This window comes from Nomascus leucogenys, chromosome 1a (genome assembly GCF_006542625.1).
Source record: "Nomascus leucogenys isolate Asia chromosome 1a, Asia_NLE_v1, whole genome shotgun sequence".
Taxonomy (NCBI): domain Eukaryota; kingdom Metazoa; phylum Chordata; class Mammalia; order Primates; family Hylobatidae; genus Nomascus; species Nomascus leucogenys.
The window spans coordinates 69873507-69896202 of NC_044381.1; the positions used below are offsets into that span (position 1 = coordinate 69873507).

The following is a 22696-nucleotide window of genomic DNA, read 5'->3' on the forward strand; positions in this document are numbered from 1 at the left end:
TATTCAATGTCTTCCAGGAGAAAGCACTAAAGGTCAAGTGTTAACATACTTGTTTTTCATCTTACTCCAACAGAAGACCAGATGTAATCTTCCTAAAGAATATTCCCCAACATATCCTGACAACTGTTGGGTGGGGAGGAAGCAAGTTGTACCACGTTACATATAAATGAAAAACCATGAGGTAGCAGACAATACTAAGCATGCACCCGGCCCTATTCAAACACAAAGGCAGAGGAAAAGTTCACCCTAACAATCTGCCAAGGGACTATTTTTGGGGAATGCACACACACACACACACACACACACACACACACACCAAAAAACAAAACACAATAGTAAGAACTCTTCTCGTAGTCTCCAAAAAGGACAGTACTTAAATTTTAAATTTCTCAGTTAACCTATGTTGGAACAGTTTTGGAAGTGACCTATTTGTCATGAATTGATAAAAGGCCAACACACAAACACTGTGGAAAGGAATGTTAAACATTAGTTAACACTGTGCAACTTGTTTCCTTGAGTTTGCATTTGTCACCAGAATAGAAAACTAACAAAATATTTCCTGGACATTTTATTTTTTTCTTGATTTTCTTTTTGTTGTTTTGTATTTCTTCTTCTTTTTCCTGGGTATTTTGAGTCTGAGGCATAAACGGAAGTCTGTCCAGACCTGATAGGGTACTCTTATGAGAGTCTGGAAGGAAGAAGGGACCAACTGGGAACTCAAGCCTATAGCCATGTGTTAACAGCTTGCTGAGTAAAGGATCAGATTACAGAGGTGTGTGGAGGGGAGGTTGGGGGACAAAAATGAAGAGAGGCAGTTTCTGCCCTTTAGGAGTAGTTTCCTATCAATTAGGGGAAACAGTCTGGTATATAAGACATAGTTGGGAATCAGGGGACTAGGTTGTAATTCTGACTCTGTCATTGATTGGCCATGTGATTGTACAGGGTGGAATCGGTCACTTACAAAATGAAGGAATCACATGAGGAGGTGAAACTGTAAAATGAAGGAATTAAATGTGATAGCATTTCTCTAGGTAAATGCCAAATTTAAAAACATGGTTAAATAAATTTGGAGGCCCCCACGCAGCACCAGACAGATTCACAGAGCATTTAGTGTAGCAAAGGCTCCCAAGGCCCTGCTGTAAGGGAGATTTTTCAATTTGTCAATTTCTAAACTTAGTTTCTGACATGACACCTGTTAATATTTGCAGAATATTATTGAGAAAAGAATGGTCTCTATGCCCCTTCCAGCTTTAAAACTCCGTCATTAATATTTTTTACTTTACCACTTCCCTCAGTTGTCGCTGTATTTAGTTTTTCATGGAGTCTGCTGCCCTTCACTTCACTTTTCATGACCTTTACTGCTATTTAAATGCTGACATGATACTATAACAGGGTTGGATTAAATGATCTCTAAAAATCTGTACAAACCTGGAAATTTTACGGTTCTTTGAAAACTATCACAAGCATCTACTGAAGACTGAAGGAGAAAGTATATAACCCAGGATGTCACCAACTCAGCACTAACATTTACTAAATAAGACCTTTGAGATTCTTATGTTTTAAGTTCAGCCAGAGTACCATCAGATTCCTGGCAGAGGCTTGAGGCACAGGAATGACAGCAGAATACAGATAAGGGATAGAAAACTTTAGAATAACTACAGAGGTCAACTACCCCAAACACAGTTTAGCAAAACTTAGTTTCTTTTTCCAGTATATGATTGCTACATTCTTTTTTGCTCTGCCTTGATCTTTAATATCTTACTTTTTTTAGAAGAGCAATTTTAATACACTCAAATTAGTTTTCTCGATTGTCCACATGCCCTACTCATTAATTAGCTAAGAAGATAGAAATACCAATCTAATGGATCAAAAAGAAATTTATTTACTTGTCTTCTACTACAGACTTTACAGTAAAATCTCTTGGCTTGATCTGACTCCATTGGAAGGGGCTCATGTACTATCACTGGAATGAACAGAGGCACTAGCTGTGATACGGCACTGACAATTTCTTTTCCTTTTGTCTACTGTTCAGGTGATGCAAAGCTGGAATATGGTGTGTTAAATTTCCTGTAGACTAGGATGCTTCAGCTCCCAACGAAGAAACAGAGAAAAAAGAGACTAAGGATGAATGTTTACATGTCTGCCGCCTTTAGTGTGAGTATTCAGCATGAAGCACGTTCAGTGTTGAGTACTTCAAAAGATAACAGATGCCGTCTAACAGAAATAAGTAAAACGTAAGATTCCTAAGGCTTGCTTCACATACAAAAGAGCAGTTATTAGAACACCCAGTGTGTATGTGTGTGTGTATGTAAATATATACTTTTTTTTTTTTTTTTTGGATACAGCTTCCAGCTCTGTCACCCAAGGTGGAGTGCAGTGGTGCAATCTTGGCTCACTGAAGCCTTGACCTCCCGGAATCACGCAATCCTACCCACCTCAGCCTCCTGAGTAGCTGGGACCACAGGCGTGTGCCAACACACCCAGCTAATTTTTGTATTTTTTTTAGAGACTGGGTTTCACCATGTTGTCCAGGTTGGTTTTCAACTCCTGGGCTCAAGCAATCTTCCCTGCTTGGCCTCCCAAAGTGCTGGGATTACAGGCATGAGCTGCCACAACTGGCCAAAATCCAGTATATGTTTAAATTATGTCCTAAAATACAGAAACACTGGATTATAAACAAAATTACTGTTGAAAAGAAAGTATGAACTAACATAAGGCCTTAGCAAGACTAATTTTAAAGTAAAAATGAAGCAAGATTTAATCTAAGACATTCTTATTCCAACCATCAGTAATTCTTGGGAACCTAACTAAAGTTCAGTGATCTAATCACTACTTGGGAGAATCATCATAGCATGTACACAAAATAGAGAATAAAATTTTAATGGTATCAAAAACAAAACTTTTTTTGGCCGATTTAGTACTTGCTGGAATAAAGTTGCAAAATGTTACTCAGTAACTGACTTAGCTTCTAATCAAGCCAGAATGACACAGTCTGTATATTAATTAAGTATATACAAATACATCCAATATTAACATGCACAGACATAGAAACAAGGATACTACAAAACCAAAATCACCATCTCTACTGATGAAAAATGAACTGAAAACAAAACATCCATCCAGTAGTCCAGAACATCTAATTTTTGAAAAGGTTTTCAATATTGCTCTTCCACGAATTCAAATAAATTCCAAATGGTTAAATTTGACTGTTTTCTCAATATGAAAAAAAGGAAGCAGACATATTCCTATGGCTATAGGAACATACCTTTTACTCAGTGATATCAAATTAAAAGGTTTGACATAATTTCACTCTTCTCAGGTAAAAAGGGCTCTTCATATTCTAGTGGTTAAGAATAAATCCCCTCAAGTTCTTATGCATTTGAGTGTCATACCACCTACAGCAACATATGCTCAAGTACCTTTAACGATACAGTCATATAGCATGAGTTTAATTTTCCTGAGAACTAAATTAGACCTACAAAATAAACAGGCTATGAAAATGACCTGAGTTCATAGGAATCTCTAAGTTAGAGATACTTTAGCTTTGCTAAGATTTCATCAAAAGCCTTTTATAGCAAGGGTTTCTTAGTGAGTCACATACTTGGTCATGGAGCCTTGGAATTTTTTTTAAACATTAGAAAGAAGTGCTTTATGTTGTGCAAATTCAACAAAAGGCCAAAGCAGCCAACAGTACTGAAGTGCTAAGTAAAACCTATAAGTAAGCCACAGATTCTACTATCTTATGAAGAAAGGAGGAGGTAAGAGATACAGCTGACCAACTGTGCTCCCAGTTTGACAATGATTATTGGGAAGCTAAGCAATTCCTTGCAAGTTAAGAAAAGACAGCACCTTAAGTGGAACCTAGTGGAAACCACTCAGAAATGACGGTTGTATGCAACAGGGATGGCTACTGATCCCCTCTAGGTAACTCCTCTTTTGTGTGAGAATCCAAGAACACAGAAATCAAGCAGGGAAACACTGGCTTCATGGTCATTTCTCTGAATTATGAATTGCAACTTCTGTTATTATTGTTTGCAAACTACTAAAAGGTCACATGTGAATCAAGTCATTGAACAGCATATAAAAGAGTATGGCCTGGCTTCAACCCAAGCTTTTCTTTTTTGTTTTTTAGAGACAGGGTCTGGCTCCGTCACCCAGGCTGGAATGCATTGGTGCGATCAGAGCTCACTGCAGCTTCGAACTTCTGGGCTCGGGTGATCCTCCCACCTCAGCCTCTTGAGTACCTGGGACTACAGGTGTACACCACTACAAGTGGCTAATTTTTGTCATTTTTTGCAGAGAAGGGGGTCTCACTATGTTGCCCAAGCTGGTCTTGAAATCCTGGGTTCAAGTGATCCTCCCATCTTGGCCTCCCAAAGTGTTGGATTACAGGCACGAGCCACGGTGACTAGCCCAATCCAAGTTTTTCTGATTTGTGATGTAATCTAATTCATGGCACTTTAAATGTTTTGGTGAGTTGGTGTTATTAACATGTAACATGAGAACAAGATTTATTTACTTACCTCAAGAAGCTAGTACATGGGTTATTGAATGTACTCCTCTTAAACTTTGAGCCCCTCAGATGAAAAGCACTGTGGAAACAATTACAGCTGAAGAAAACCCTTCCAATGCCTCAGAATCCTGACTGTGCCTTGTGTCTCAATGGCACACTGAGAAACAATGTGCACTACTTAGTGGCATCCCATCCCTTCATATATGTTGTTTGGCACACAAATGTTTATACATTTAAAATAGCTGTCATACTACCTATTCAAAAGCATTTACTAGTTTTCTAATAAAGCTAATGAAATGTACCCATTATGGAGTACTCCATGTCAAGTTTAGAGAAACTTTAGCTTTCTCTGAAGTACATGTAACGTAATAAAAAGTTTATTTAAAAAATTGAACTAGTGTTGTATGAAGCCATAAGTTTTTAATGAAAAAAAAAAAAAAAAGTATGCCACAGTGTCTATATATTCATCTGAAGAGTACAAAGATGGAGTTCTGAGAAAAGAGGGTTTAACACTATAGAAAATAAATCTGGTTCTTAAATTATGTTCAAAGCAAAATTAAAACAGTAATGTCTCATACACTGAAATAAAGCAATTAGAGGTAATAAATTATAAATACAGTAGTTCAAATATTGTTTTAAGCATTAGTTTTTCTAAACAAGTTAAATTCAAAACATTTTAAATCTGTTATATTTTTTCAAAGGGATGTACAAATGAAAGCCTTCATAGAAATCTAAAACAATGATACCACCTTGCAATCTTCATATGGAATATGCTGAACCTGGACCATTTTTAATTTATAACATACTTTGGTTAATACATTATGTTCCATATGCCTTTACATTTGGGAGGACTCAGATTGTGATTTGTAGCCTTTACATGCAGTTTACCCAAACCTTCTTCACATCCAGGTCTTGCTTGATTCTCTGGAGAAGGTTTTGTCAGACTCATAATTAAAATGATGCAAACTGTAAATGACTTCTTCAGAACTGAAAACTTTTTTTTTTAAATAAAGTGCTTTTAAATTCAAATATCTGTTGCCCTAAAGAAAACTGAAATATACTTTAACCCTGAAATCTCCGTATCTTGACACACACATTTTAACAGAAAAAAAAAGTCAGTTTTAGGCCATTCATGTCCTTCAAGAGTTCAGATTGGATCTAAATTGGGTTTTGCATCATTATCGTGCTCATGTTTGTACATGAAGGTTAAAAGAAAAAGGGCAACATCCAAGGATGACCAATAGGCAGTATGCGACGTGACAGCTGACCAATAGCGGCTCTCCACAAGGCCTTCTCTGAGTTCAAAATCAATCCTGTGATCCAACTCCACTAAAAAGAAAAGAAGTTAAACAAATGAATACAGGTTACAATAAAATATGTTCTATATAGACTTACTAGAGTTGAGAGTAAAAATTTAGCTAAATAGAAGTGATTCTGTCACTTTTTTAAGAAGTGACCTTCCACTATCATCTTAAGAGAAAAACACTCAAAAGAGCCTCAGTAGTACAGGATTCTATTTATAAAGTTATGTCCTTTGTATGCTAAAGTTAATATGAAATAATAAAGGAAGACAAAAAAATCACTTGGCATATCACAGAATATTTTCAGAGTTAAAAAAATTGCTTTCAAAACTTGGCATTACCATTTAATCCTTGTGCCTAATCTATAAAATAAGGGAAACACCCCTCTTGAAGATTTACGGGCCAGGCTTGCATGCCATAATGCCCGTGGGAGTGCAAGAGATCATTCAATCTCCTCCTTAGGGAGGCCCTATATATCCACTAGTTGTGTGGGGGTATGTTAGAAGATAACCATCTGTGTACAGTCCTAGAATGTTTTCTTCTCTACTAGGCTGAACGTCTCACAGGCAACCCCCGTAAACCCTAGTCTCCATCCATTCAGCAGGGTCTATTATGTGCCTGGGACATACAAATGCTCATTAAGTGTTTGGTCAACAAAAGAAGAACATGCAGGTGGCTGGGAAAGTTAAACAGGGAGGAGCAGTGGTGATTCTCGGGAGGAAGGACTTTGCTTATAACAGTGCTGTCCACAAACAATTCAGTGAATTCAATCAAGTATTTTTTAAAACCCACAGAAAGTCCTTGCAATTACCTGTTAGAGAAAAATCACCTTAACAAATCAAGGCTCTAAGATAATTCCAACGAACTCATTTAATAAATGATTAGAGATAAACACTTAAGAAAATGACATTTTGATCTTTAGGAACTCCTTTAAAACTGTTAATGAGCCGTAGAGTGTTCTGAAGGGTCTATGTTACAAACAAAACAAAAATGCTCAAATTGCTACCAACCAGACACCATAAAGTCTGCCTCTGAACAAGCACCAAAAGGATTTTAAGAGTAAAACTGGCACAAATTAAGGAGGAGTTTGGAGAAAAAGTTGGGTTTTGCTTTATACTTGGAATTTGGTAATCATACATAGGAAATCATAATACTCTAGGGAAATATTTCATATAAATGCTTAGTTAATGCTTATTTTAAATAGGTATTTTGTGACAATACCAGTTGGTAATTTAACAATGCTTATACAGTTGTTATTTTTCTATTAAACTACACTCTTCTTACAAGGTATGTTCATAAATCTAGCTACACATTTTCAGAGGTTTACATTTAAGTGGTATAAATACCAATTAGGTTACAAAATACTTGTAAAATACATTGACATGGACTTTTTACTAAGTTTTTTGGGCTGCTTTTTTTCTGAGATGGAGTCTCGCACTGTCACCCAGGCTGGAGTGCAGTGGCACGATCTTTGCTCACTGAAACCTCCACCTCCCGGGTTCAAGCAATTCTCTGGCCTCAGCCTCCCGAGTAGCTGGGATTACAGGTGCCTACCACCACACCTGGCTAATTTTTTTGTATTTTTAGTAGAGATGGGGTTTCACTATATTGGCCAGGCTGGTCTTGAACTCCTGACATTGTGATCTGCCCGCCTCAGCCTCCCAAAGTGCTGGGATTACAAGTGTGAGCCTCCACGCCCAGCCTGGACTGCATTTTTAAAATTTACATTACAATAAGCGAATCAATAACAAGTCAGAAATAGCTGAAATCCATGTGGACTGGTGAGTTAGTAAATGTCCTAATCTTTTGTATTCCATGGGACATTTGTATTAGATTTGTGGTACATTCCAACACAATAGACGGGAAGACAAAAATAGAACAAGAAACTGGAATGCTCAAGCACAATGAAGATGAGTCAAGATGAATTACAAAAGAAAAAGAAGATGAAAAACAGTTGGGAAATGTGTTAATATTGGTGAAGACCACAAAGTTATAATTTTTAAGAATTCACTTTCAAATGCCACTTCATAATGTTTTCCTAGTCCAACACTCTTTAGTTATAATTCTGTTTTTTAAGTCAAAGAAAGGAAGATATTTCCTGTTTATAACGTGTTATTTGGCTCCACTTTGATGTTCCTGAAATTATTCTTAATATGCTATTACTGTCTTACAACACTGCCTTTGATTGAGTAGACACTCAAATGTTAAATTTCATTCTTGTCCTATACTATGTGCCCTTATCATTTTATCACTTAAAGGGACTTTACTCAGTGTCACTAACCAGATTGACTCCCTTTATCCTTCCATATTTATCTACAGATTGTCTCCATCAAAATGGGTATTAGGAAGCTAGCTTGTACTTGATGAACCTGTTTCAGTTTCTCGTCCTCCCTGAAAAGGTTTATCCCAGGCAGTCTGGCTGTCAGTGCAGTGGACCTCACATCTATGTTGGTTATGTAGGTGGATGGATGAAACTAGGTGGGCCTATGTTCCATCTTTTCTCTCTCTTTTAGGTAGATCACAGATTTCCCAAGGGAGTGAGGGTCTACACAGTAGCACCATTCCGTATGTGCTGTGAGATCAGCTCTTGGCCAAAGTAGGCTCAAATCTACGTGGATTAGCCTAGGACCTACTTTCTCATTATTACCATCTTAAGAATGGGTGTTGTCATACAGGTTGGTAGTTTTTTCCTGGTTTCTCTAGCTGAGCTAGGTCAAAAAAAAAAAAAAAGGAGAACATAAAATCATCACTTCTTTTTCTCTCAGGAACGCCCAAGTGACAGAATTTCTCTATCCATAAAAAAGAAGAATCAGGTTTCTGAACAGTTGAAGAGAAGTAAAAATGAGAAAAGAAACTGTTTTTAAACAATCTCATCAACTCTTTGCTTACACTGTTTTAAAACATGGATTATTTTCTTTCTAGGGTGTCACATACATAGGCATGTTTCTTTCCCTGTTCCCCAAAGTAGAATATCTGCTACATTCCATGTGGAAGTGCTTGACAATCAAGGAATCTCCATAGTGTGAAGGTCAAGTGTCATCAGTAGTGTGCTTTCATCAGAGAATTCTTTTGTGCACAAGGCTTGTCAACAGACATATAATAAGTAATTATAATATATGGTAGAATGTGATGAACCACAAAACAGAGGTACAGTAAAGGACCCTCTCAGTTCTAAGGAATGAAAGATGGCTTTCACCTGGAGAAATCATAAAAGGCTCTCTGGAAGGAGGAGGATTTGGACATGTAGAGATGAAAAGACACTGCAGGGAGAAGAAACAGCATGAGCAAAACTGCAGAGGTGGGAAGCATGGGGTACGAAGGGAAATATAAGTTAGTTTTCTTTAGAAAAACCAGGAATGATTAAAAGGGAGTAGTTCTGAATTTGACTAGAAAATTTTGTCAAACCAAATTGTGAAGGGTCCAACAAATCTAGCCATTCATTTCTTTGGATGAATGACTGAGACCTTTCTCCAGGTGAAAGCAATCTTTCATTCCTTAGAACTGAGAGAGTCCTTTATTGTACCCATGTTTTGTGGTTCGTCACATTCTACCATATATTATAATTACTTATGCAGTTATCTACCTTCCCTACTAGAGTTTATGCTCTTTAGAAAATACATAATTTTCACACTAGCATCTTTATAGGCAGTATTGAAATTTGTTTCATCTTATCTTTTCTAGTGACTACCATGGTCTCTTGGCTCAAGGTAAACAGTGAAGTAAATAATTGTTCAGTGAATGAAAACAGGAAGCGCAAAAAGAAGCCATATAGATATTACCATCTGAATCATTTTGTGTAGTTATGATTACAGGTTTAACTACTTAGGTAGCTAGGTAGGACGGTTTTGAGATACTGGATATATGGGCTACTTGGTTGCAGGACAAATATATGAGTGAATTAATTTTCCTTTTTCCAACCAAAAATGCAAAAAACATAAATAAAATTATTTCTTTATGAAAGAGGCTGGCTTGGGCAGAGACCAGAGAGAGCACTTATGTAAGATAATTTCTTAAGGGGAATTCACTGAGTTAGATCAACACAAACTGAAGTAATGTAAGAGTTTTTTTTTTTTTTACTTGAAAAAATTTATGAAAATTGGTGATCAAATAAAGAAACTGTAAAATGAGATTTGGTTAAAACAGTAAAAGAAAAAAAAAACCACAAAGCCCTGTAACGTGTTTTGTCAGAGATAAAATCCAGTATTTTTTTTTTTTTTTTTTTAAAGAGAAGCTGTGGAAAAAGAATCAGAAGTTAGTCATAAAAATAATTTTGAACTGCTAAAGTTAATCCATAGTGATACATTTAGAATATACTGAAAATTAAGAGATTAAAAATATCTCTTACATCCAAGAATACTGTTTTTAAAAGTGAATGTATTCCCCTAAACTACATTAAATATCTGTGTTGAAAGCAATCAGCTATGACATACCTACAACCCTAAGTGGTAAATTTACTGATACCTGAAATAACCAAGAATGATTACATTCTTTGTCCTATTAGAAACCCTTTTATATCTAAATGTATTAAATGAAAAGAAATAGCAAACCTCTTTGGAGCCTTTAGGACAATAAAGAAGAAAGAAAATGACCTTATGCTTTTCTTCAGGTTCCTTCTTTGTAGAAGTATACACGAATGTACTTTAGCACATTAAGTGGCTAGTCAATTTTCAGGTTTCAGAACCACTACCATTTAAGATTAGAAAATATGGGAAGAAAATACACATAAAATAGTCTGTAATGGTAACACTGAAGCTGGGATCTCATAGAAGAACTGATCCAGTTTTTCAATAAGCAGAAGAACTCTAAGTAGATCATTTTTATAGTGTTCTGAATGCTATTCCTGACATATACCATACCGAGGGCATTATCTTTATTCTGCATTACATTTTCCGGAAAAAGAAGTTGTGGGAGATTAAAGAACGATTCTTGAAGTCTGAAATCTGTGAAAAAAAAAACACAAGATGCTGTAAAGGGTTGGCTGATGATTAACAATGGCCTTCAATGATGTAGTGGCCAAAAGTTAGAACAACACTCCCAAATAAGCTGACTAAATCTAGCATACATAAAGTAGTACACATCTTAATTTTTGTAAGGAGCTCTTTCATGGAAAATGTAAGCATAACTAACTTGAAATATAATCTCACAATCTGTTAACACCCAGATATTCCTCAAATTCACAGCTAATTTAGTTCCTAACCTAGATGCAAAACAAGGCTACAAGAAACAGATCTTTGCATTACATGTTAGAAAAGAAGTCTAGACTTTTCAAAAGAAATGAAGAATAGCTACGTAAGATGCTTCAACTGGATGAAAATAAAATAGGTTTCAATTGACAACACTCATTCTTCACATAAAGAAACAGATAGATCATGAATTCTAAGCCTGTGCCCCATTTTACCCTCAAATAGCAAGTGAATCAAAGTCGGTAGCTTCAGAATAAAAGTTATCCAGAAGAACTGAGGCAATTAATGTAAGTAGAAGGAAGAAAGGAGGGAAGCCAGAATCACCTAATCACAATGACCAAATTTCAGAAAGAAGATTTAATGAAGAAAAGTTTTATGATTTGCACGATATAGCCAAGACAGCACTTACGACGAGAAATTATGACGATTACACAGATTACATTATTGAAGCAAGCCAAATAATTAGTAAAGCAAATCTTGGGAATAGGATTTAAAAGGCAGAATCTTATTATAATAGTCCAATTTTAATAGTTATGGCTATATCTAGAGGTGAATGTGTAATATTTATAATATATAAGTATGTGTAATATGTGAATATGTGTAAGACTCATAAGTACCTCACATTGAGTCTTGTTGACAACAAATTTACCATTTGGACTATCAAAGAATTTATGTGTAAGAATGACATAGTATGTATTTTGTTAAGCTCTCAAAATAAAAAGATGCAATACAGCTACGCACCTCTACTAACTGCTGTTCTGGAAGAAACAACTGGGGGTTTCTCTATTATTCTGAAATTACTATGTTAAACAGAAAAAAAAAAAAACTAAAAAAGTTTTATTCCCTCAGAGCCTATAGATTCTATACACACATTTTCATTACCCTTTTTCTAGGGGGTTAAACCCTACCCTGCTCTTCTTGCTCCCTCACTCACTCTAATGTTTACTAGCACTACTGTTGTGCATTAATGACACTACAGAGAACCATGATGTTTTACCTGCTACCTTACAAAATTCTTTGAAATTAATTTTCCTCAGGAGTTAGAGTTTTCTTGACATCTGCATGTCACAACAGAATTTTGTATTTTCACAATCACATTTTTGATATTAAGTAGAAAAGGAAACAAGTCAGAAATAGTATGAGAACTCTTATAGGAAAAGTAAAATATATTTAATGCAAATATCAAAGTCTAAAAAAGAATTTTTCAGACTTGCAATTACAAAATTTTCAGTGTCCAGAGTCTGGCACAGATAGAATTAAATCAAAAATGCTGTTGGCCCAAGTAGGAATGTTCAATCCTATTAATAATTCATCCTGGAGTGGAGTTGACTGTGGAAGAATTACTCAGCCTCCAGGAGTGTCACACCTGAACTTTCTAAGGATGGATGGCAATGAATGCCATCATTTTACAATTTAGAGTAGCAGACACAGTAAGAACACAACACTATAAGTAACAAATAAAAGCTGTTTAAAAATTTCTAGAGAAAGAAAAGTTTCTCCCTGCTATAGTTATAGAAAAGGAGTAGCTAGTTTCAGAATTTATATTTCTTTATAGGTGCCGATGAAAAAATAGGACTTGATGTTTTAGTTTTATTTTACTAGACACCTAAAAATAACGTTCAAGTTCAGACTCCTGCAAGTAAATATATACTAAGTGTATTAGTGTTTCACAACTACTCAACACTTCAAACTTTCTAAGTCCACCGGAGAAAGCTTAAATAAAGATCCATATAATGCTAAGTCCAACATAACTATCCATTTATTTACTCATTTTTTCAATATCTGCTTTACACTAGGTAGCTGGGATAGAATTGGAAGCCATTCAGCAGATCCAATAAAATTTCTAAGCTTTGAATAGAAGTAGGATGACTTTGGTATAGCAGTTTTTAAAGTCTCAAGACCAGATACAGCACAGATCTAAAGCAATAATTACATGATTTTTGAGACTGAGAAGATCACATTAGTAAAAATCTACTTTATAAACTTCAGGGGGTACTTACCCTAAAGAGATTTGTTTTATGCTTGATGTTTAAGACCCTGTGCCACGAGGCCCTAATTATTAATATTCTATTAATTCACCAATGCAGAAAGTAAAACTGCATTTTCCTGGAAATTATTCTTAAAAATATAAGCAGAAGGAAAGCATTTTTTTTCTTTCAAAGTTAAGGCACACTTTAGGTCTTAGAGTTGACTAGCTAGCATTAATATCTTATACCTCCCTGCCCTCCCCAAGTTTTAAAAAGATACAGTATAAACTTAAGGAAATAATGTATGAACTAACATGCAGAATCAAGGAAGCCAGAACTGCTATGTGGAAGGGTCTGTGTTGCTACGGTGGTAGCAGAAGGTGAGGCAACTGGCTTCTTCTCATCTTCCATTGAGTCCTTTGATGTTTCAGATGACTGTGTTGTAGATGAACGTCCAAATCTTGAGAACAACATTCCTCCAAGTCCCTTTCCAATGCTAGCAGCCCCTGTATTTCACAAAGCAGGGTAGTCATTCTGTTGAATTACACCACACTCTAAGTTAAAGAGCACCACCCATAATTACAGCCAACTGGCAGAGGGACCAAACCCTAGTCATGTTTTTCCAGGGTGGGAACATAAGAAAATTATAATTTATATTGCAGGTTTCTAAATAAAAATGGTGAATAGAATGAGAGTTGTATAAGCTCTAGGAATATAATACAGGAATATATAAACCAAAGGAATAAAGATTCTATTTTATTTAAGTGATCATGGTTTGTTTGTTTATTATTTTTTGAGACGGAGTCTCGCTCTGTCGCCCAGGCTGGAGTGCAGTGGTGCGATCTCGGCTCACTGCAAGCTCCGCCTCCCGGGTTCAGGCCATTCTCCTGCCTCAGCCTCCCGAGTAGCTGGGACAACAGGCGCCCACCACCACGCCCGGCTAATGTTTTGTATTTTTAGTAGAGACAGGGTTTCACTGTGTTAGCCAGGATGGTCTGGATCTCCTGACCTCGTGATCCGCCCGCCTCGGCCTCCCAAAGTGCTGGGATTACAGGCGTGAGCCACCGTGCCCGGCGATCATAGTTTATTAAGATATTTGGCAAGATTAAAATCTTTAATAAAAGAACCATGCCATTGACATGAGTATAGATTTACTATTGATATACTTACTACTGAATTTAAATGGACATGTAAGAAAAAGCCATCAATAAACAATGTATTAACATGAGAAAGTGAAACAGCCAATGAGTCCAGGAGATAAAGCCTATTTATAGTGCCACCTTGTGGTATTTTATATTAAGGCAACTTGTAATCAAAGGCAATGGACAGATTCAAACAGCACATAATCGAGTTCCAGTGATACAGCAAACATTGCGCCAGTACTGGAGATCATTCAAAGAAAAATTAAACATCTTTGTTGCCCTCAGGAATCACATAGTTCGAGAGACTTTTAGAATAGATCAGAGAACTGGTTGGTAGGGAGCACCCTCTGACACAAGTGCTTTCTCATTTCACAGATGAGCAAGTAGAGCATTAAAAACTATATTATTTACTCAAGATCTCACAGCAAGTGGTAGGACCAAGATTAAAATGAGGGACTTGATTCTCAGAACAGCTTTTTCTGGTCCATCCAGCTATCTCATATTCTAAAACTATAAGATCTGATCTAATTAGAGAACTTTAGAGCTTTTTGGGCCTCAAATATGAGCATTGGGAGGGTAGTTAATTCTAGACACAGGGATTAACTATTGGGAGTTTCCTAATACATACAATACTTCTAGTCCCCCAAACTTAATGTCTATAAAAGTGCTTATATGCACAGATAAGGAATACTTAAGAGAAATTACCTAATATGCTTGCTTTGCCTATATTTGTTATAGATTCTCCATAGTGTCGGCGGGACAAGACTGGTGAGGTCACAGGGCTTGGTATGGTTGAAATGCCTTCATTCTCTGAAACTGAGGTAGGTTCTTTAGCTGGGTTGAGAAAGCTTGGCTTCATATGTTCATAAGGTAGAGGATTTGAAGTATTGTACCAGTGGATCTGGACAGGTGAAATGTTGCTGTAGTGTTTCAGTATTAATGGTTCTAATCTATAAGCCTTGATTTAAAAAAAAAATTCAAAGAAACACAGCGTTAAATCACAATGCTTGGATTTTAGTAAACTGTTCTTACTCTATTGCATGTTAAGTAAAACTCAGAGAAGGAATTTAATTAAAAAACAATAGCTATTTCAAACATGTATTTCTATTTGTTCACTGTTAATATGCAGTTGGTCTAATGATGAGATTATGAAAAACAGTCTAGGCTAGTAGTGTCTATCAATTAGTTTTTCAGAGAAATATTTTTATTATGTTCTGATATCATGTAACAATTAGATTTATTTTAGTCTCATGAGCAAAGTTGAAGTACTAGATGGTAATCCTGGGAAACAGCAAATAAGGCCAATTTTTAATATTTTAGGAGCTCTGTTTAAGCTGTATTTTAAAATAGATTGATATAGTAACAGCATAAATCAGATGCCAGCATAAGAGCATGTGTCTGATGTGAAGTACCGATGAGACAGCAGAAAAGGCAATGGATATGGCATCAGAATCCCCAAAATTCATATTCTGGTTTCTATCACTTATTTTTCAATTTACATTTTTAGAAAATTTTATCTTTTAAGATGGAGATGGGGTCTCGCCATGGTGCCCAGGCTGGTCTCAAACTCCTGGGCTCAGGCAATCCTCCCACCTCAGCCTCCCAAAGTGTTGGGATAACAGGTATGAGGCACTGTGCCCGGCCTCTGTCACTTATTAATTGCATGATGCTTGTTAAGTCACTAGGTCTCAGAGCCCTGAGTTTCCTGAGCTGTAGAAAGGAGGTAACACTTCCTCTCTTACAGAGATGTGAGAAAGAGCAGATAACATTTGTAAAAACTGTCTTGCACCGTTCTGACGTTAACTATTTAACAAAGTATTAATTTTTAAAAAAATCACAGAAAAACTATAAAATGAATAATAAAAATTTAAGAGTTTGGAACCCTCCTTTAAAGTTACAACAAAGTTTAAGTTATACAAAGGACTGGGCTCAGAGCAGACCTATGAACTGAAATTCACTTTCAAATTACGAGACAACGAATAAAATGAGTATATGTTAATGAAACGCTTATTGTCTAGCTGGGCGTATATATATATTTTACTTAATCCTAACAATCCTAGAAGGCAAAATATTATCATCTACATCATACAGATAAGATACAGTCTCAGAAGTAACTTGGCCAGGATTGTGCAGTTTGTATTTGAATCTTATATTAAACTTCCAGTTCAGTGAAGTTAATATGGCAGTTGTAAGTCTTTAACATATGGGAGATTTTCTAAAATTCGAATGGTTAGTCAATGTTACATTTATTTGGTACTAGCTAAAAGGATCCTTTAAAAGACTTTCCACAATTATATAAAGCTATTTTTTCAGAGAATAAATGCTATTTAAAACAGTTTAATATTTAGTTAAACCAGCCTTGTCCCAAAGAAGTTTTAAGGGGGCATTTTTCTTGTCTGAAAATCTTACTTGGCATTATACTGTTTACCAGGATGCAAGGGTCTTGGGGTGCTTCCATTAAAAAAATATTTACAGCATAAACAGAGAATAGAAAAATCCAACATCTTACAATTCTATTAGGCTATAATAAAGTTTTATTTTGATATTTAGTATTTGAATATTTTTATTTTTCAGAGTCTACAAAATACATTCCAATATTGTAGCATACTTTAGATTAAAAAAGTATTTAGAGCAGGATTTTTAAGATTTATGGTTTCTAGGTTACTGGTATTACAACTGGTTAAGGTTTGAAAGTCCAGTAGACTCCTGTCTCTTGTATTAACTGTCTGGGAATAATATTTTTACATTACATTCTTCTATTACAAGTGCAACATAACCAGACCATCTCTGAAGTATTTTATCTCATGAGCCCTAAATTAACCAAAACACATGTTTAATAATCAGATAAATGAAGTGTTTTCATTAATTCGATGGCACCTTGTAAGATGTCTCATATAGATTTTTACTTTTTGGAGACAGAGTCTCACTCTGTTGCCCAGGCTGGAGTGCAGTGGCACAATCTCAGCTAACCACAACCTCTGCCTCCCAGGTTCAAGCAATTCTATTGCCTCAGCCTCCCGAGTAGCTGGGATTATAGCCATGCCCGGCTAATTTTTTGTATTTTAGTAGAGATGGAGTTTCACCATGTTGCCCAGGCTAGTCTTGAACTCGAGCTCAGGCAATCTGCCTGCCTTGGCCTCCCAAAGTGCTGGGATTACAGGTGTGAGCACCACGCCTGGATTTTTTTTTTTTTTTTTTTTTTTTTTTTGAGATGGAGTCTCACTATTCTGTCACCCAAGCTGGAGTGCAGTGGCATGATCTTGGCTCACTCCAACCTCCACCTCCCAGATTCAAGTGATTCTCCTGCCTTACAGGCACCCACTACCATGCCCAGCTAATCTTTGTATTTTTAGTAGAGATGAGGTTTCACCATGTTGGTCAGGCTGGTCTTGAACTCCTGACCTCAGATGATCCGCCTGCCTCAGCCTCCCAAAGTGCTGGTATTACAGGCATGAGCCACTGTGCCCAGCTGATAGATTCTTTTTAGGAACAATTTGACATTGAGAAAAAAAGAGTCTATATTGCAACTCACCACTGGATCTGTAGGATGAAAAATATTTAGTAACCGGTTACAAATCTCTCTAGGCAAAATATGGTCTTGACTTCCAGTATTTCCTGGGCGGATGCCACGCAACGCCAAGAAAACTGCTAATGGGGATCCCATACAGAAGAAATTCTCAACCTAAAATGATAAAGTCATCTTAAAGTTTAAAAATGGTGAAGTGTTATTTTTCAACAAAATTTGGGCATAACATAATATATAGCAAAATAGAAATAACAAAATTATCTTTCAGTATATTCGTTTTTAATAAGAGTTATCCAGATGGGCTCTGCCAACCATTAACCATTCTAGAATAATCTATTTCCATGAGATACTTCATTATCTTTAAATCTAATACTAGTTGAATAAAAGGAAGATAAGGATCATTTTCTTGTATATTTGTATACACTAATCAAATATTTATTGAGGTACTACTTTGTGTGAAGTAATACACTCAGTGCTGTGATGGACATAAAGACCAATAAGACACAGCTTCTGCACTCAAAATTTACAGTCCTGTGGGGAACGCAGAATAAAATACGTGCATAGCAGAGGGAAATAATGCTTTAAGAGTGAAAAAAATAATTCGAACTTTGAAGGCTTTACAGAGGAGGTAGCCTGTGCATTGGCCAGTAAAAGACGAGAAAGGTTTCTACAGCTGGGGTTGGATATTGGTGCTGGAAAGAATAACATTCCAGACTCATAGAACCGAATGAACTAAAGCCAAGGTGGGGAATAACTTGGTTAATTTTATTTAATTAATTTATTTATTTATCTTTTGAGACCGAGTCTCGCTCTGTCACCCGGGCTGGAGTGCAGTGGTGCGATCTCAGCTTACTGCAAGCTCCGCCTCCTGGGTTCACGCCATTTTCCTGCCTCAGCCTCCTGAGTAGCTGGGACTACAGGCGCCCGCCACCACGCCCAGCGAATTTTTTTGTATTTTTAGTAGAGACGGGGTTTCACCGTGTTAGGATAGTCTCGATCTCCTGACCTCGTGACCCGCCTGCCTTGGCCTCCCAAAGTGCTGGGATTACAGGCATGAGCCACCGTGCCCGGCCATAACCTGGTTTATTTTTGAGAATAAAAACAGTCTGATAGGCTGGGTGCGGTGGCTCACGCCTGTAATCCCAGCACCTTGGGAGGCCGTGGCGGGCGGATCACGAGGTCAGGAGTTCGAGACCAGCCTGGCCAACATGGTGAAACCCCCGTCTCTACTAAAAATACAAAAATTAGCTGGGCGTGGTGGCAGGTGCCTGTAATCCCAGCTACTCGGGAGGCTGAGGCAGGAGAATCACTTGAATCAGAGGGGTGGAGGTTGCAGTGGGCCAAGATCACGCCACTGCACTCCAGCCTGGGCGACAGAGCGAGACTCCGTCTCAAAAAAAAAAAAAAAAAAAAAAAAAAGTAATGATAGTAGAGATGAAATGCAAATTCTACAATGGGATTACTCCAAAGACCATACTCTTAGGGCTTTTAAAAATATGTTATAACTTACCACATTGTTTTACAATGTATGGAAAAAAATATATATATATATATTTAATATATATATATATATTTAATATATATATATTTTTAATATATATATATTTAATATATATACATTTTATATATATATATTTTTAAAAAAACACTTTGTAAGTAATGGAGATAGATTCAATTTAAAAACTCTTAACATTTTAAATAAATTTCTGCATCATTCCACATCTTAACCTGTGTGTTAAGTTCTTGTGATAAAAGAAACACATTTCAAGAAGAGGTAATATAGTATACTAGACATAAGCCAATACTCAACAGGAAATGGGTATTAGGAAACTTATGACATTTCCCATTTAACACTGCAAACAAGTTATTTGTTATTCAGCTATAGGGTATGTCCTTTCCAATAGTCTAGTCAATGCTGACACCTCTGCCACATTTTCCTAAATCACTGCTTTCAACAGGTCATTCTGATACTTAAAAACGCTGCAAAGCTTCCCAATGCCCATATCAATATAAGTTCCTTATTTCTAGCTATTCCTGCTCTCTCACTGCCTCCTTGTCCTGACTCCTATATATTCTAGCTAAACTAAGTTTGCTCACCCAGCTCCAAGCTAACCCTCTGTCTTGTGCTTTTGTCATATATTGTTCACCCATTGAAATGCCAGCTTTCCATCCCTGGAATCATTACTCATATACTTCCTCTGATTTTTTCTCACCACTGACCAACTAGGTGGTCATTAAGATTTCTTAATTCTAAATAGTAAATATTTCTCATCTGTCTCTATTTTTCTTTACCACTATTCTAGATTAGTTGATGCTTCTTGAGGTATATCTTCATATATATATACAGCCCTCCATGTCTTTGTTTATGCCATTCCTCTTACACAGAATAGCATCTCTCCTTTCTTTCCCTTGGCAATATCTAATTTACTGAGACCAAGTACAAATATCACTCCTCTGTAAACTTTTGCAGGCAAAATTAGAACCTCCCTCTCTTGTACATGTATTGTTCTGTATACTGATAATAGTATCAATAATACTGTGTTATATAACCTGAGGACTGGGGAACTGACTTGTCTATTCTTTTCTTTGTACAACCAGAAACGGCAGTGTCCAACATATAGTATATGTTGAATAAATATTTATTTTGAAAGAACAACAATAAACTTTCATTTGAATCCTAAAGGCATATTTCAGATGATGTTAAAAAAAATACGAGATCCAATGTTGAAGAACACATTGCTCTTTCCTTACCTTAAATTTTAAGGCAGGTGTTTGTGTCATAGACAATGCTTTCAATCCATGCAGCCGTTCTTCTATTTCCTTCAGCCTAAGAAGGGGTATGAGATTATATACACACATGTATTTATAATTTCATAAATATTAGATGCTTGCTAGCTTACTAAAGTATAAAGACGTGGATGATGGTCCATTATCCCTCACATTAATCCTGGTTGACAGTACTTAATAAATGTCTCTGCCACAGTACAGAAAGTATATAAAAATTTATGAAATAATTAGTAAAAGTACCCCTAGTTGTCATGATACCTGCTGTTAATAGCTTTTTTTGTACTAAAATGTGAGTCATATACAAGCACATATACATCTTTTAAAAAATTATACCAAACGGTTAATACCATATATACTGTTCTTTTTCTATACTTCAGAGTTTAGAGATCTTATCATTTCATTGCCTCCTGACCAACTTCAATATTTTTTTTTAACAACTATGACTGTCCAAAATACAGGTGAACCATATAGTCTAACCCTTCTCTGTTGATGAATATCATTTTCAATTACAATGTTTCATAGCTACTTACATTTAGTAAACTATGGAATGAAGTTATTATTAGTAGTATTTTTTAAAAGCTATAGTTGGCCAGGCGCAGTAGCTCATGTCTGGAATCCCAGCACTTTGGGAGGCTCAGGTGGGTGGATCACTTAAGGTGAGGAGTTCAAGACCAGCCTGGCCAACATGGTGAAACCTCATCTCTACTAAAAATACAAAAATGAGCCAGGCGTGGTAGCAGATGCCTGTAATCCCAGCTACTGGGGAGGCGGGGGGAGGAGAATCACTTGAACCTGGAAGACAAGAGGTTGTAGTGAGCTGAGATTGTGCCACTGCACTCCAGCCTGGGCAACAGAGCAAGACTCTGCCTCCAAAAAAAAAAAAAAAAAAAAAAAAAAAATCTGTCATTTTCCATGCTTTTTTTTTTTTCTTAAGTTTTACTGGATTTATACATCTAAAATGCTGCTCCGAGTCTTGCCAAACACAACATTTTATTTCAAACCTATCAATTATTTTGACACTATAGTATTTATGTGTCTAGCCTATGATACTTAATAAGATTCTAAATGAAATCCTTAGTTAACATCTATAAGACAAAAACTAGTAAAAATTTTAGTCAACTAGCACATTTGTTTTAATATGCTAGTAAATTATCAAAATGAGTGATTTTTCATTTTTGTATTAGAATTAATCATATAAAGAGAACAAAGAAGATAAGGCATGTAACTAGAGATGAAGATAGGAATGCAGCAAAGAATTAAAAGATAGTATCGGGAGGGCCACAAATGATTAAATAATTATAAAATCTACTTATAATTATATAACACATATAATTATGTTTATACATATAACATGTAAAAAAATATATTTGCTAAAAAAAAGCGCCTAAAAATTATTTTCAGAATAATAAAAAAGGTAGAAACCCACCTCAAAAGGTCAGTAAAACTACAAAGGATTATAAACTGGTAAACATTTTCAATAAGGATTCTATGCAGTGACTAAGCTTGGAATAAGTTTTAAATTTCACTCCTAACAAATTGTGAAGAAAAGATGAAAGGAAAACAAGGAGAATAACAAAAGAATTTATTTTATGCTACAGGAAAATGCATGTAATTAGCATGAAAATCAACAGTCTCTAGCTTGATTAGGCATGCTATGTAGTAATCTTTGTAACTTGAACAATGCATTATTTCTTTATCATGAAATTCTCAGTTTTCTCCTAAGAGGTCCAGTAATTCCATAAAGACATTTAAAAATGTTTCAAAAGATTAGGATATTTTACCGTCGTTTTGTTATATAGAGTTCATCAAGAAGATGTCGTTCTTCATAGCTCATCCATCGTTCATCAGGCAACTCTTCTTCCTTTTGCAGCAACTGTTCATAGAGTCGAACTGGATTCCAGCCAGTCATTATGTCATAAGTAATTACACATCCCAAGGAATGTGATACTATTGAGACTTTACCCCCTTTTTCTTCAAAGTCTGGATTCCGAGAACAGAAAAGGGAATATAATCGATTCAGCTCTTGCTGAAGGCCTTTAACTAGCTGTTTGAAATAAGAAAACATTATCATATTAGAGTTGTCACCGACTACTATACACTTATTCTAAACTCAAATACATTAAGGTAGAAAAACATACATTACCGATTAAATATACCTAGGTTATTAAAATTAACTTAGGTCTTTCAAAATCTTGCAGGAATGAAGTAAGGTATACATACTGTTATAATCCATATCATCACTAAGAATATAGGCAGATACTACCTACATAGATCCTT

At 36.0% G+C, this 22696-nt stretch overlaps 1 protein-coding gene across 5 annotated transcripts in view; it reads right to left on the reverse strand.

The window, feature by feature from the left end:
- Window positions 1–2864: 2864 nt before the first annotated feature.
- The window catches only part of DDHD1 (DDHD domain containing 1), a 122607-nt gene continuing 102775 nt past the window's right edge, over window positions 2865–22696 (reverse strand). For 2 of the 5 annotated variants that reach the window (XM_030810653.1, XM_012504317.2), the window contains 7 exons: window positions 22201–22463; window positions 20384–20459; window positions 17639–17788; window positions 14812–15064; window positions 13279–13470; window positions 10671–10754; window positions 2865–5842 (listed from right to left, as the gene is read on the reverse strand). In XM_030810653.1, the coding sequence (XP_030666513.1) occupies window positions 5661–5842; window positions 10671–10754; window positions 13279–13470; window positions 14812–15064; window positions 17639–17788; window positions 20384–20459; window positions 22201–22463 (1200 nt within the window). In that variant the 3' untranslated portion in view covers window positions 2865–5660. Of the gene's footprint in view, window positions 5843–10670; window positions 10755–13273; window positions 13471–14811; window positions 15065–17638; window positions 17789–20383; window positions 20460–22200; window positions 22464–22696 lie in introns of those variants that run through there. The other 3 variants (XM_030810666.1, XM_030810658.1, XM_030810671.1) reach the window with 2 other exon arrangements.